At 49.2% G+C, this 16,406-nt stretch overlaps 1 protein-coding gene across 3 annotated transcripts in view; it reads right to left on the bottom strand.

The window, feature by feature from the left end:
* Window positions 1-12,948, bottom strand: part of ELAVL1 (ELAV like RNA binding protein 1) — a 32,562-nt gene extending 19,614 nt beyond the window's left edge. For all 3 annotated transcript variants that reach the window (XM_054396326.1, XM_054396329.1, XM_054396328.1), the window contains exon 1: window positions 12,774-12,948. In XM_054396326.1, coding sequence (XP_054252301.1) covers window positions 12,774-12,945 — 172 coding nt within the window. In that variant the 5' untranslated portion in view covers window positions 12,946-12,948. The remainder of the gene's footprint in view (window positions 1-12,773) is intronic.
* Between the last annotated feature and the right edge of the window lie 3,458 nt (window positions 12,949-16,406).

The raw sequence follows: 16,406 nt of genomic DNA on the forward strand, positions 1-16,406 counted from the left end.
GGCAGTGCCAGAAGTGTGGCAAGGCAGGAGGGCAGAGCACAGCATCAGGAGGCTGTGTTCTAACCCCTGAGCCAAGTCGCTGCTGCACACAGCAACTTTTGTTTCCCAAGGTCCCAGCACCCAGGAACAGCAGCAGATGTGGCAGCACAGAGCCTGGCTGAGCAGGGAGCTGCTGGCAGGGCTCCAAGGCAAAGAGGCCACATACAGGAACTGGAGGAAGTGACAGCCACACAAGGAGAGATTCAGAAACTGTCCTGCCCCAGAGCCAGAGCTCAGCTGCAGCTGACACTCCAAAGGGATGGAGGCAAACAAAGAAATTATCTCAAGGGTAACAAGCAAAACTTCTCCTGCTGTCTCAGCAGTGCAAGGCTGCAGAAGGAAAAGGTGAGAAGGCTGCTGACCAGGTGAGTGATGTGGTGGCAGTGACACAGGAGCCCTTCTTTGCCTGATGCTTCACTGGCAAAGTCTAACAGGGCCTCTGCACTTGGGAAAGGGTTCAAAGGACCATTGGGTGAAGATCACTTAAGGGACAGACTAGGTGAGAGAACTTGACTCATGTACATCCATGGGACAAGACAGACTCTCTGAGGGCAGGGCTGCCACCCAGAGCAGCCTAACACCTGAAGGAATGGGCCAAGAGGCATTCTGTGAAGTGCAGCAAGGATGGATGCAAAGCCCTGACCGTGGGATGGAACAACCTTGGCAGCACCACAGAGTGGCACTGACTGAGCAGCTGTGCAGAAAAGAGCAAAGTAAGCAGGAGCCAGCAGTGCACTATGAGAAAGTTAAGAGCATCCTGCACTCTCCTACAGCCAGGAGAAATGACTTAATTGTTTTGGATGAAAAAGGCCTCCAAGGTTGAGTCCAACCATCAACCCAGCACCACCATGGCCATTAAACCATGCCCCCAGGTGCTATGGCCATAGGTTTCTTGAACCCCTCCCCCACCTTCCTGGGCAGCCTGGTCCAACCCCTGACCACTCTTGCAGCAAACTACTTTTTCCTGATCTCCAACTTGAACCTCCCCCTGGTGCAACTTAAGGCCATTTCCTCTCCTTCTATCACCTGGTCCTAGGGAGAAGAGACCAACCCCCACTTCACCTCCTTCCAGGTAGTTGTAGAGAGCAATGAGGTCTCCCCTCAGCCTCTCTTCTCCAGACTAAGCAACCCCAGCAGCTCCTCACAGGAAGAAGAAAAGATCCTCTTTTACTCACTAGACAACACCTAAAATACTGCATCCAAATTTTCATGTGCCCTGACACAGGAAAGGCACCAAGACACTGGCATGAGCTTGGCACAGGAACACCACCATGCTGGTGACAGGAGGTCTGCAGCACAGGGAGTTTTACAAGAGCAGAAGGGATAATGTCCCGAGTAACCTGGGCTGGCCTCACAGCTGACTGCTCTGGAGCAGGGGGCTGAGTGAGTGTTCCACAGAACTGCACCATGCTCTGGGCCCAAACCACAGAGAGAGGAACTCAACACTGCATTCATCTGAGGTTCTTCCAGCTGACAGATAGTTTCATATGAAGCCTATCTGCATGCTTGGAGTAGGGATGGACCAGAACTGAGCATTAATGAAAGATTTAGACTAAAGAATCCACTCTGCTTCTCCCTCAGAATATTTTCTCCCATTGATAGAATCCTAGAATGGCTGAGGTTGGAAGGGACCTCAGAGATATCTACTGCAACCTCCCCACCATGGGCAGGGACACCTCTCAACTGGACTCAGCTGCTCAAGGCCTCATCCACCCTGGCCTTGAACACCCCCACAGGAGGCATCCACAGCCTCCCTGGGCAGCCTGTTCCAGAGTCTAAACCATCCTCTTCCTGAAGAGCTTTTTCCTGAGCTCCAGTCCAACCCTGCTCTGCCTCAGCTTCAAACCATTCCCCCTTGACCTGTCTCAGACACCATCATGAACAGTCCCTCTGCAGCCTTCCCACAGGATCCCTTCAGACACTGGAACACAGCTCTAAGGTCCCCCTGGAGTCTTCTCCAGGCTGAACACCCCCATCTCCTGTAGCCTGTGCTCACAGCAGAGCTGCTCCAGCCCTTGGACCATCTTTGTGGCCTCCTCTGGACGCAGTTCAGCAGCTCTGTGTCCTTCTTCTGCTGGGGACACCAGACCTGGAGGCAGGATTGGAGGTGAGGTCTCAGCAGAGCAGAGGAAAGAGGCAGAATCCCCTCTCTTGCCCTGCTGCTCCTGATGCAGCCTTTGGAGTTGATTTCTGGTGTAGTTCTTAAACCAAAGCCTGGAATGACCCAAGCTGCTCCCTGGCTGGCAAAGCAGGCTCTGGCAGTTTGCAGTGGACTAGTTCTGTCACATTTTTGGAAGCACCTACTCAGGCTATTTTTAACTGAGAAATCATTTCTGTAGGCTTCCACTAGTTTTATTCTGTCATTTTTGCCCACTGGTCTCAGGAGAGGATGCTGGTTTCTAGCTCCTCTCATCATGTCCTTCAGCGCAATGTTAAATCTGCTCCACATCATAACTTCTAACCCCTTTTTTCACTTTAATATTTTTCAAAACTTGACAGGTTCCACCCAGACAGTTTGGCTCAAATTAGAAGACAGGCAGCTGCTATTTGTTACCCCCTTGGCAGCTTCTGGTTTCACACCACAGGAGGAAAGACACTGAGGGGCTGCAGGGTGTCCAGAGACGAGCAACAAGGCTGGTGAGGGGTTGGGAGGGCAACATATGAGGAGAGGCTGAGAGAGCTGTGGGTGTTTGGTCTGGAGAAGAGGAGGCTGAGGGGAGACCTCATTGCCCTCTACAGCTCCCTGAAAGGAGGCTGCAGTGAGGCTGGGGTTAGTCTCTTCTCCCAGGTAACCAGCACCAGGATGAGAGGAAATGGACTTGAGTAGAGCCAGGGGAGGTTTAGGTTGGACATTAGGAGAAGTTTCTTTGCTTCCAGAGCGGTGAGGGATTGGAACAGGCTGCCCAGGGAGGTAGTGGAGTCCCCATCCCTGAAGGTGTTCAAGAAGTTGTAGATGTGGCACTTCGGGACATGGTTTAGTGGTCATGGTAGCTGGGTTATGGTTGGACTTGATCTTGAAGTTGCAGCTTTAGTGATTCTCCCATGGCCTTAACAAAGAAAACCGACCAAACAAAACCACACTAAAGCCCCAGCAAACAAAACACTACACACACCTTCCTCCAAAGAGCACCCACTAAAGAGAAACCACCACCACCAACCGGAGCACAGCTTCCTGAGGGAGTCAAATTGGATTTTTGGATGCGTGCAAAAACCTGAACTATTTCAGCACAGATCTTCCAGCCTAACAGTGGAAGGGCCTCACTTCCCACTCCAAGCCTGTCTGGATCAAGTCCCACCACCAAAAACAGAAGCCCATCTGGTTATCACTGGTCTACCTCACAGCTCAACCTCAGTCCTTCACTAAAGGTATTAATGATGCATCTCAGCCACTCTGAAAACATGAAGCTGAAACCTACAGCCTGAACCCAGAGCTCTTTGCTGATCCAGTCTCTGAGTACCCACACTCCTACATTCCTCAGCAACGTCCTCACACCTGCTCCAGCTCTGGCACTGAAGAGCTGCTGGGCTCTCTCTTTTCCCTCCAAATTGTAACATGGTCACCACTCCAAGTGCCCCAAAACCAGGACACATGCTGCTGGAGACAGAGCTAAGTGCAGTGGGTCCGGTACAGGTACTGAGACAGGCCCAAAGCCATTCTTGGCCATGCAAACACCAAGAAAGCCCTGCAAAAGTCCCATGGGATGGTCTTTGTGCCAGGCTGGGGGCAAAGCTCAGCCCCACTGGGCAGTTTGGTACCTAAGCTGGTAGCACAGCTGGGCAGGACTGCACTGCTGCAAGGCTGGAGGTGTCAGAGCAACACCACCCCAGGAGTCACTGCACTGTGCTCCACGTGCACACCAAGCACACCCCTGGGTAGCACAAACCCTAAAGCTTGGGTTTGTATCTAAGCACTTGACAACATTTGTCCTTTGAACACCTCTGTGGGCAGTGTCCACAGCACAGCTCAGCAGCTTCTGCCACAGGCCTGCATTCAGTGTCCCTGACACAGGCTGCCAGCCCAGCCCATGCCTGCTTCTGCCTAAGTCTTCAAGCCTGCAGGTCTGGCTTTGTGAGCCTCTTTCTGCTCCATGGCCAAGAAAGAAGAGTCTCCTCTGGGGACATTTAATGGCAAAGTGGCATCTAAGTGGTCTGGAGAGCCTGACCTTCACACAGCTGAGGAGAACATGAGCAGTGACACAGAGTTGCCTCTCCTCCCTCTGCAGAACAAATGGCATCTGCCTTGAAACAAATATGGTTGCAAGCAGTGCAGGCACTTCAGAAGCAGCCAAAAGCTCCAAACCCAACCTGACATAAGTCTGTTCTTTAGCCTGGTTCCAAGAGACACCTTACACGGACCTCCCCAGCTCTACAACGTTTAACAATGGGATCATGTGCAGCAAGAGAGAGAGCTTTATCTCCTGGACATGAAAAGCTTTAATGCTTGCAGTCACAAAGTCCTTCCATATATTTATATCATCTCTAAGTTCTCTTCCCATGTTTTCATTTCTATCATTTCCCAAACCTTTTCTATTGAGATTTAAGTTGCTCCAGGGCTCTTTTTCCAGCTGAATTGCCAACATCTAGATGCTGTCAAGACGATTTGGAAAGTGAACACAGAAATTACCAGGCCCAAAGTTGTGCATGAACACCACAGGCTGGTTTCCAGAGGAAACTTTTGGGAGGGAAATGCCTTCACCTGCTCACTGAGATCTCCTTTCTTCAACGAATTTTTGTCTGTGGTAGGAACAGAATCCTGACAATTGCAGACACCAAGGGCTGAAAAATCCACACTCCCCTACCCCATCTCCTAAGGAAGGAACTTCAGTTTAAGTAATGACACCTACATAGCTGCAAACATTGCAGTGCAGTATCACAGAATGGTTTGGGTGGGAAGGGACCTCCAAAGCTCATCCAGTCCAACCCCCTGCAGTCAGCAAGGACATCCCCAACTAGATCAGGTTGCCCTGAGCCCTGTCCAGCTTCACCTTGAATATCTCCAGAGAATGGTGCCTCAACCACCTCCCTGGGCAACCTGCTCCGGCACTCCACTACTCTTGTGGTGCAGAACTTGTTCCTCACATCCAATCTAAATCTGCTCTGCTCTAGTTTGAAGTCATTGCCCCTGGTCCTATCACTGCAGGCCTTTGCAAACAGTCTCTCTACAGCCTTATTGCAGCCTCCTTCAGGTACTGAAGTGCTTCAGAGTTAAGCTCTGAAATAAATTTTCAGGTGCACACTGCTGCTCCTTTGAAAGACAAGGAAAGTATCCCAAGAAGATGAGGAACAACAGCTTCCACTAAAAACATTGAGAAATAAAGTACAAAAGATGACTGCTACAGGACTCATTTTCATGGCTTCACGAGGGAAAAGTGAAGATGTCAGCTTTGGTGGAGTACCCCATGGACAACTGTGTGCCTTTTTGAACTTGTGCCTATGGCTGATAAGGGATAGCAAGTGAGAGTGTTCAACCTCTCAGTTCTCCAGCCAGTAAAAGGATGCTCACAACCCTAACCCTAGGGAGTCACCCTCTGTTATGCCAGCCCTGCCTTAAAGCTTTCAGAGAACACCGTCAGCTCCCTCTGACCACCTCAGACACTCCTCCCAGCTTGGTATCAGCTGCATCAAGCTCCGAGTGCAATCTGTGCCACCATCTGGGGCCTGACCCAAAGTTTTAAACAGAACTGGTGCTGACAGTAAACCTTTGGGTTCTTCACCAGTGACTTGCCTTCAGCTGGACTTCATGCTGCTGACCACCAGCCTCAGACTGCTGTAATTCACCCACAGGTCCTCGACAGTATCCTGCAGACAAGAACAACCCTTTGCTCTGCTCTGGTGAGAACTCAGCTCAAACACTGCCCACTTCTGGTGTCCCCAGCACAAGGAGGACACAGAGCTGTTGGAGTGAATCCAGAGGAGACCACAAAGATGATCCAAGGGCTGGAGCACTCTGGGAGCTATACTCTGTCCTGGGCTGTTACGTGGCCCTGTCCTAAGCTCAAGGTGTTTGACTCTCCCTAACCAAGGCTCAGCTGGACAGAAGCTCCAACCTGCCTCTGACCTGTAAGAGCTCCGAGCACCTTGCTAGAAGCCAAGGCCTCCTACAGCTACCTTCTTCTGGCAGCAGCAAGCACCCCAGCTCCTCAGAGGGTTCCCACAAGTCCCTTGGCAATCCCAGGAGTTCCCAGAACATTTAGAGGCAGAGCCCAGGAAGTGCTGCACCAGCTGCTGCTAGCTGTACTCTGAACCCCCTCAGCAGCTCCAGCCACCTTTCTCTTGAGGGTATTCTCACACCCTGCCAGAACCCAGCTGGTAGCTCTGAAGTGGTTTGTATGGGCAGGAAATGAAGTAAAGCTGGCAATGCCAGCAGGGTGTTCACTGTTAGGATTTGGACAATTTGTCCACAAACCATTTGCAATTTTCACTGAGTTAAACACTGCTGCTGGGTGCTCTTCAATGCACATTGAGTAGAAATTGCACACTACCAACTCAAAAGCTAAAAAAAACCACCAAACCTTCCAGGGGCAATGATGCCTCCCAGGGCAGCATGCAGAAGGGATTTCACAGGGCTTTTTCCCCATGCAAAAGGAAGCAAATCAGCCATACATAACATTTAAACACATCCCAGAAACCAGGAACCCTGCCCTAAGAGCCAGAGCTGCTTGCCGCCTATTAGCAGCTGCAAGCAGTGCATTCAAATCTCCCTTCTCTTTCTGCTTTCAAAGCTTAGGACGCAGATATTAATTTTCTTTAATTTCTGTGGAGAGTCTTCTAGAGCAGATATCATGAACAGAAACAGGGAGAGGTGCAGATAAAGCCACATTCCTGAGGAACTCCAACTACCTCGAGATTCTCTCTTGCTGGTCCTGTAAACACCTTGCCAGGTGCACACTGCAGTGGGAGCTGTGACTACAGCCGTTTGAGACAGACCCCAGATTTCTGCACCCAACCTCACAGACCACCCCAGAATGTCCATTCTGCTGCACACTTTTCAGCAAAGGGGAGCAATACCTTTGTGCCTGACAGCTGCTGATCAAGGAGCTCATCCTTAGGGAACTCCATCAGAGCTTGACCTTATGTGAGGAGGTGCAGACAGAGGAGAGGAAGCCTTGCTGTCTCCTTTCAGTGCCTGCAGAGATGGCTATGCTTTGGTAGCTGACAGGCACAGAGCCTTTGGCAGCCTGAAGGATCACATCCTGCATTTCCCAGAGTGCAAACACATGAATGTTGTGCTGTCACAGGATACCTTACTCCCTGCTCAAGCAGTCCAGGGGAGAGGGAGGGAACAAGAACCCTCCAGAAGCTGGATGCTTCCCTAACCAAATCAACTACCATCAGACTGAGCACTTCTAGAGCAGCACACAGGTCACCAGGTACTCAGAGCAGGGCTATGGGTGCCAGCAGCAATGAGATCCCACAGTGGTCTGAGACCCTAAGCACAGCAGAGCTTTAGGACAGCCAGCTTTAGGAGCAGAAGCATTTCAGTAAAGGACAGAAAAGCTAAATACAACTTAGGCTCAGGGCACTAACCTGCAGCTTTAGCATTTGGCCCAGCAGGGCACAGAGCAGGCTCAGGACAGCCAGGTTCAGGAAAGCTACAGCTGCTGATTAGCAGCACCCACACCATGCACATCAGACATCCTGACACTGGGCACCACTGGAAAGAGCCTGGCACCTGCGTCCTGACACCCACCCCTCAGATACTTACAGATATTGATCAGATTCCTTCTCAGCCTTCTCCTCTCCAGACTAACCAGCCCCAGGTCCCTCAGTCTTTCTTCATAGCAGAGGTTCCAGTTCTCCAATCATCCTTGTAGCCTCCACTGGACACTCTCCAGCAGATTCCTGTCTGTCTTGAATTGTAAGAGGAGGCCTGCACAGCAGATTGGCCAGAAACCCAGAGCCCAGAATTTGGCTATCCCAAGATCAAGCATCCCCAGCGCAAAATATGTTCCAAGGCCTACTTCTCCTATTGAGTCATCCATGGCAGAAGGGAGGTGCTCCAAGAAAGGACCTTTAGCATCCTACACTGCTGGGTAGGAAGTCAGTAGAGGCCACAGGTTTGGCACCACTAGTCAGTGCCAGAGGGCTGCAGTCCAGGCTGATGAGATAAACCCCAGCCCTATTCCTTGCTCTCAGCCTTGGCCAGAGCCACAGGAAGAGAGGATTTCATCACCTGAACTGCTACTCAAGTCTCAGCAATCACCACACTGAAGGCCAGGAGATGGAAGAGTGAAAAGCCACAGTTCAAACCTGACCTGTGCCACACTTTATCAGGAAACAACTTTCCAATGTTTCCAGAGGGCTCAGCCTCTAGGTCATCAAGGCGTGGCTAGTGCTGGTCCGAAGGTCTAACAGAAAGAACAACATCCAAAATGAGTCCTGCAGTTTTCTGACAGAAATCCTGGATGTCCAAGACACAACCACCATAAACACAAGGTACAGTGAGCAGCAATCCAGTACTTGCCCATCAAGCCCAGGAACTATTTAATTCCTCACAAGTTAAAACCATGTCTGGAAGTGCTTAGGAAAAGCAATATACAAACTGGAGAATCCTAGAATGGCTCAGGATGGAAGGGACCTCAGAGCTCATCTACTCCAACCCCCCTGCCATGGGCAGGGACACCTCTCAACCAGACTCAGCTGCTCAAGGCCTCATCCAGCCTGGCCTTGAACACCCCCAGGGAGAAGGCAGTCACAGCCTCCCTGGGCAGCCTGTGCCAGTCTCACCACCACGGTACTGAAGAAGTTCTTCCTAAGCTCCAGCCTAACCCTGCTCTGCCTCACCTTGTCCAACCCCCTTGCAGTGAGCAGGGACATCTCTGGAGCAACTGCACAGGGCTCACATACTGTGCACAAGTTACTCTTTACAGTTACAAACAAAAAAACCCAGCAAAACAAGAACAGAAAAAACAAACCCAGAACACAAAAAAAAAAAAAAAATGGGAGGGGAACACAAAAACCAAAACCATACCCACAAAAATCACCCAAACCACAAATCAACCAAAGCAAACCCACCAGAAGCCACCAAGTCTCAAACAGCAAACCAGCTGCAGTCATGCTTCTACAAACTGTTCCAGTCCAGCACACACGAAGCAGAAGATTCCCAGTAAGGGATGGAAACCGACACTGGTTGGCAGCTGCTTTCAGCCTCCTACAGTGTTCATCAGTAACAAAGTGGAGAAGCAGCCTGGTGTCTTTACGGAGTTTCTGTAAGTGTTATGAACCTGATTATGGCACATGAAAGCCTGTTCAGCACCATGCTGTACCTGAACCAAATCCAACACCACAGACCCTCTGGTCAAAAATTAAATACCTTGCTCAAAGGAGAGAGAAAAAAAAAAAAAAAACAAACCAACCAACCAAACATAAAACAACCAACACCCAACTTTGCCTTTCAAATGGATTCCTGAATCCAAGTAATCAGTCTGCTGAAAGCTAAGCCTAGTTCAGTGAGTCATGGAGAGCTGCATTCCAAGCAGAAGGCATTTTCTGCCCTACATATTTCATTTGAGAAAAAAATGAATATATCAGTCACTGCTTTATAAAACATACACATTATCAGACAACCACTGATTTCACCTCTGCAAATAATCAATAAAGGCAATTCTAAAGACAAAATGCTTTGATTTAAGTGCACCAAAGCTGTGATTTCATTGAAAAGAGATAAATTAATCTAAAAAGTCCAATTCCAACAAAAGGAGAAGTTGCTTCCCTTCTGCCCAGGCCACTACACCCCACAATATCTTGCCAATACCATGGCTTACCTGACCTCATAGAAACCAAGGTCAGGGAGCTGAGCAGATCCTTTTGCAGCTCTAATTTCCTCCTAGCTTGTCGTGGGGTCAGAAAAACGCATAAGGAAAGCAGGACTGGGCCCCAGGGCTGTTTTCAGGGGAGGCCAAACATCAGCTCTGCTCAGAGACGGACAAGCCAGGAATCTTAACACAACAGGGCAGAAAAGTGAAAGGAAGTAAAAAGGCTTCTGAAGAAGTTCATTCTTGATCACTGATACTCCAAAACTATTAGGGAGCAGGAAAAGCCTGGGAATTGCTCCTGACAGGGCTGCAGTTGAACGAAACAGTTGGCAGCAGAAGGAAGAAGTGGTCTGAGCAAAGCAGCCAGGCAGAACCAGACACTTGCACTTCAAAGCCAAGCTGGAATTTTGTCTGCAGGCACTCAGGGGCTATGCAATGTTACAGGAATTTCACTTTTGATTCCTCAGGGGGGTGTTAGCAATGCCTGAACACACAAGCGAGTTTTGGACTTTAAACTACCCAGCACTGTCAAGTTCTGAGTTAAAGTTAACCAGACTTTGGATGCTACAGGGAACTGCATCAGGCAATGCTCTGCCTTGCTTCCCACCTGAGATATCCTCACTACCCACACAGAACATTTTCTGCTTGCCTGAAAGGCCAAGGTGGGGATGAGCCATGACATCTGATGGAAGCTTGCTGGTTTAGGTTTGGTCCTTGCAAAAGCAGCCTCCAGAGCAAAGCCCTGCATGTCAAGGTGCATGGCAGTGCCTGGGCTGAACACAAAGCAAGAAGCACTGCAGGTAACTATTTCATGATTATTGTTACATGCACACTTTGTAAGCAGAGAGACACAGCTATCACATAACACTTCACCTGAAAGAAATTAGAGACATGGAAATCAGAGAAGCCCTTCTGAAAGTAAACTCTAAAGTTAAATTATTCAGCTCTCATGTCTGCTCTCAAGCATATAAATAAAGTCTGTTAAGATAGCACCAAATTCTCATGTGGTTGATCAGCTTTCCTGCAGTTTTTACAGCCAGGGAAGTAGCTCCAGACCTGCTTTGTTGTGGATTAGATAATGATCTAAATCAGTACTGCTAGGTTCTGAAATCCAACACTGAGCACGTGCAGCAGCAAATGCCCCACGGCAATCAGCTGCAGGCTGAGCACAGCCAGGTGTGCACAGCCAGCTAACAGCACAGGAACCTGCAGTTACAGAAACCATGCTCCCACTGATCCAGGTTCTATGAATTCTGAATAGGAATACCCAGAATTTGTAAATGAAGACTTTAACAGTGCAAGGATCCTTCACAGAGCTCCTAAAAAGCACAGATATGGCTCCTCAGAAGCAGCTGCTCTAGCAGCATTTTGTTTGTTTGCAAGGATCTGAATAATTCATTCCTCTCATTTTTTAAAGCTCCCACTAAGAATTCTATTTAAAGAACGTGGAAGTATGTGATGGTTTGAAACTGTCTTTTTAATTTTTCCTTGCAAAGTTCAGAACAGAGAAAGTGAAAGAGTATAAATAAGTCACTATTGGGTGTAAGAAAGCAAAACACTGATTGTTCTAAACACTTCCATTGGATAGATAGAAATGTTTAAGAACTATTACCCAAAACAAAGTAGGCATTCTGCACATTCTGCGTTCGGCAGTGGGGGCAGTTGCTGGGCTGTCTGGCTGCTGTTTCTTCTTCTCTTCTGGCTGAAGATAACACACTGACCTTGGCAGCTAAGTTAACAACTTTCTGCTTAACTAACTCTGCTTCTCTGTCCAGGGGGGTCTGGGAGGAAGCTCCTGGGAGAGAGAGAGGCCCCTTTGGGAGGGTCCCCTTGGGGGGAAGCAAAGGGAGTTCGGTTGTGCTTTTCTGTTGATTGCATATATTTGTAAATGTTGTGAACTTTGTGTATTTGTACATATTCATTGCATTTCATCATAGATTTTAGACTCTGCTTGTAAATACAGCCTTCATTTGCTTCCAGACTGAGCTAGCCTGGTTATTGTTGGTGGGGGGGGAATTTCAGCTCACACCGACACACTTTTTATTTTTTGGCGCTCCAACTCAGGGCTCGATTGCTTGTATGATTTATTTCTGCTCAGAAAGTGAAATTCCTCAGCAGTGATAAGGTCTGAAACACGCCACTCCTGTACTGACCAAAATCAGATCCAAAGGTTTGTTTATAGGTTCAGTGCTCAGGAAGAGACAACACTGTTCAGATTATAGGAAGAATAAATAAGATGAGGCCCAAATTCAAACCAGTCTTAGACAAGTCTATTGGTGTTTGCATTGAGGAGCTGCACCTCTTGGCATCTTTAACCACATACAAACCAGTCATTAATTTAGCGTTAATTAGTCCAGCTCCCTAGTAATATCCAAAGCCTTGGGGGTGCTGGGGGATAAGCTCAACATAAGCCACCAGCGTGCACTTGCAGCCCAGAGAGCCACCCACATCCTGGGCTGCATCAAAAGAAGTGTGGCCAGCAGTGTGGAGCTCCTTCTCCCATGGAGACAGGCTGAGAGAGTTGGGGTTGTTCAGTCTGGAGAGGAGAAGGCTCCAAGGAGACCTTATTGTGGCCTTCCAGTATCTGAAGGGGGGAATGGAGCAAAACTGAAGTGGGGAGATTCAGATTGGATACTAGGAAGAAGTTCTTCCCCATGAGGGTGGTAAGACACTGGCACAAATTGCCCAGGAAGGTGGTAGAAGCCTCATCCATGGAGGTTTTTAAGGCCAGGCTGGAGGTGGCTGTGAGCAACCTGATCTGGTGTGAGGTGTCCCTGCCCATGGCAGAGGGTTGGAACAGGATGATCCTTGAGGTCCCTTCCAGCCCTGCCAATTCTATGATTCCAAGTGAGTTACATGCACACTTGGCAGCAGCTTGATTATACACACACAAACATTTCCTGTTTCTCCATCAAACAGCATTCAGGTAAGGATTTGCTCACGCAGCCAACCACAAAGTGTCTCAGACACTGCTGGTACCTGCAACTTTGTCCCGGATGAGCTTTGCAGACTCAACTTCGCCGATACTGCTAAAGAGACTCCGCAGCTCATCCTGCGTCATGTTCTGAGGGAGGTAGTTTACAATTAAATTTGTTCTACCAATATCATCCCTGCAATCTTCAGCCATGTGATCTTCATAACCATTAGACATGTTATAGTACACCTGCAAAGAGAAAGAGCCCAAGTAAGTTGCAGATCTTTGCATTTCAAGAAGTGCTCCACCTGAAATAAGCCTGAATGTTTGTCAGAGCTGAGCACAAGCAGCTGCTTCAGCTCCATGTTTTTTCCAGTCACAAAACAAAGCAGGGTTTGTTGAAAATTCCAGAACAATTCACTCTTTCAAAGGAAAAAGCATGGCAATATACAAAACATGCACCATTAAAGAGCTCTTAAGGGCAGTTGTTCTACCTTAACAAAACCAACCCCACACTGCTACAAACACCAAAGTGCTCACAGCCACCAAGGCCACAGCAGGTTCCCTGTATGCAAGCTCTTGACCAGTCAGAACCAGGAACTGCCACCTCATGCCCAGAATCACAGAATGTTAGGGGCTGGAAGGGACCTCCAGAGATCACCCAGTCCAGAACCCTTAAAAGGCAGAAAGAAGAGCAGCAGCCAGACCTACCAGGCCTGGTTCAGTCTTTCAGCTGAGGACTGTCAAGTTTCTGAATGTTTTACCCTTCACATGTTGCTCATCCTGCAACTTGAGGCCCTGTTACTGTGGCACAGCTGCCTCTGGGTCACTGCTGGACTGCACACACAGACCCTCACAATCACTAAGGGTGCAAAAGCCCTCCAAGATCAAGCCCAACCCTCACCCCAACACCACCATGTCCCCAAGAGCCATGTCTATATATCTTTTGAACCCCTCCACCACTTCCCTGGGCAGCTTGTTCCAACAGCTCTGTGCAGGACAGGATGCAGCTAAGTGACGCACAGGGTGGGGAAGCCACCAAATGTGAACCTCAGAAACCACCTCAACACTTGCATGAGGTCAAAGATCAAGCCTCTACTTAACAGAGCTGAGCCTCCAAACCCTCACCATCACTGAGGTGCATCCTCCCAAACTCTCCTGGCACTAACTCCTGGTTCCAACTCATTGCAGACCCAAGCTGCTCTTCCTTTCACACCCTGCCAGAAAAGCAGGTTTTTAAAGCACTTTTACAACTACTTTGAAATTGTCAAAATCAGGAGACGTAAACCTTACTCTGCCACAGGAGAGTGGTCTAACAGGCTGAGGAAGCCTGGACTGGACTGCTCCTCGCAGCAAACACCACTGCCAGGAAGGTCATTTCTTGTCTGGCTCAGCTCTGGTTCTCCAGTTTGCTGCTGCAGATTTTTTCATCCTCACAGCCCAGAAGCTCTCTCTAGCTCCAAAAGAGCATTGTTTTGTTTAACAGCTCTTAAAGACAGCTCTGAAGCACACACAGAAAAGCCGTGAAATACCTGAAATGAATTCATGGCCTCCTGATGCTCACAGAATGGTAGGGGGTTAGAAGAAACCTCTAGAGATTGTCGACTCCAACCCCCCAGCCAGAGCAGGATCACACAGGAACACATCCAGGTGGGTCTTGAAAGTCTCCAGAGGAGACTCCACAACCTCTCTGGGCAGCCTGCTCCAGGGCTCCAGCACCCTTACACCTAAGAATTTTCTCCTCATGTTGAGGAGGAACCTCCGGGGTTCCAGTTTGTGTCCATTGTTCCTTGTCCTATCACAAGACACCACAGAAAAGAGCCTGGCCCCTGCAACTTGACACCCACCCCTCAGAAACTTATAGAAGTTAAGATTCTCTCTCAGCCTTCTCTCCTCAAGAGTTCAGCTCTCCTCCTCTTAACTCATTGGCGCGTTTTAACAGAGAATCCAAGCACTTTGGCCTCTCAGCAGCACCCAGATAGTGCAGCGTACACCAACAAGCTGCAAGAATGTTGAAGGATGAATGCATTTCAGCTCAAGCTCCACCAGCAAGAGGCATAAGACCAAGCACTTATTTTTTGGATTAAATTAAGGTTCAAACGAGAGGACTGAGATTTTGGGTGTTTTTTTTCTTCAACCATGAGCTCTCTCTGCAGGAACACCTTCAGAAGTTGGGCTGCATAAAGCTAAATCACCTAAGGTGATCATCTTCCCCTTGACTCTGCTCTGCTGAGACCTCACCTCCAATCCTGCCTCCAAGTCTGACATCCCCAGCAGAAGGAGGACACACAGCTGCTGGAGAGAGTCCAGATGAGGCCACAAAGACGATCCAAGGGCTGGAGCAGCTCTGCTGTGAGGGCAGGCTGTGGGAGATGGGGTTGTTCAGCCTGGAGAAGACTCCAGGGGGACCTTTGAGCTGCGTTCCAGTGCCTGAAGGGATCCTGCAGGAAGGCTGCAGAGGGACTGTTCATGAGGGTGAACAGTCTGAAGCTTGAATCTTAGGCAGAAGCTGAGGCAGAGCAGGGTTAGACTGAAGCTGAGGAAGAAGTTCTTCAGTAGGAGGGTGGTGAGACTCTGGAACAGGCTGCCCCGGGAGGTTGTGGCTGCCTCCTGTAGGGGTGTTCAAGGCCAGGGTGGGGGAGGCCTTCAGCAGCTGAGTCCAGTTGAGAGGTGTCCCTGCCCATGGTGGGGAGGTTGGAGTAGATGAGCTCTGAGGTCCCTTCCAACCTCAGCCACTCTAGGATTCTATGATCTGTTCTTACAGCTTCAGGTTACCAACTCTAAGTTTAGCTTCACACCATGGTATTCCAGAGTACAGCAAATGAATGCTCCACCAAGAGATGAAGCTAATGACAAAGTCAAAGCACTGGAAATTTGGCAGGAGGCTGGCAGCTCTTCCTCCCTTCTGAAAGCTTAGTGTAAACCTTCCAAGTTCAACATTAAATCTGCTTCTCATGGAATTTCTCAGTGCCACCAAGGAAAAATTAATCACCCCAGGCTCAAAGATGAACTTTGTGTTTAATAAAACTTTTCTCCAACACACTCATTTGGCCCGAAGATTCACAGGACACACTCCACAGAAGCATCTACTAAAGATTCCTCTAGCTGCAGTTTGCTTCAGAAGTGAGCAGGAGTCACAGCACAGTGCCTGAGGAATGAGCAATCACAGCTGAATTACAACAGTTTAAGATCTTGTTGCTTTTCAGCCAGCATCAGGGCAGCTGTTTGGAGAATTCACAGAATGTTAGGGGTTGGAAGGGACATCTGAAGATTGAGTCCAGCCCAACCCCCTGCCAGAGCAGAGTCACCCAAGGCAGCTCACACAGGAACACATTCATGGGGTTTTGAAGGACCCCAGAGAAGGAGACTCCACAACCTCTCTGGGAAGCCTGCTCCAGGCCTCCATCACCCTCACACCAACGATTTTCCTCATGTTGAGGGGTGGAACTTTCTGGGTTCCAGTTTGCATCCACTGCCCCACAATCCTGTCACAGGACACCACTGAAAAGAGCCTGGCCCAACTTGTCCCCTTCTTGACACCCACCCTGCAATACAGACACTGATCAGATCCCCTCTCAGCCTTTTCTTCTCCTCTCCAGACAAAGCAGCCCCAGGGCTCTCAGCCTTTCCTCATCACACAGATGTTCCAGGCCCTTCAGCATCCTCACAGCCTCTGCTGGACACTCTCCAGTATATCC

Source organism: Indicator indicator, chromosome 36, assembly GCF_027791375.1.
Source record: "Indicator indicator isolate 239-I01 chromosome 36, UM_Iind_1.1, whole genome shotgun sequence".
In the NCBI taxonomy this organism is placed as follows: Eukaryota; Metazoa; Chordata; class Aves; order Piciformes; family Indicatoridae; genus Indicator; species Indicator indicator.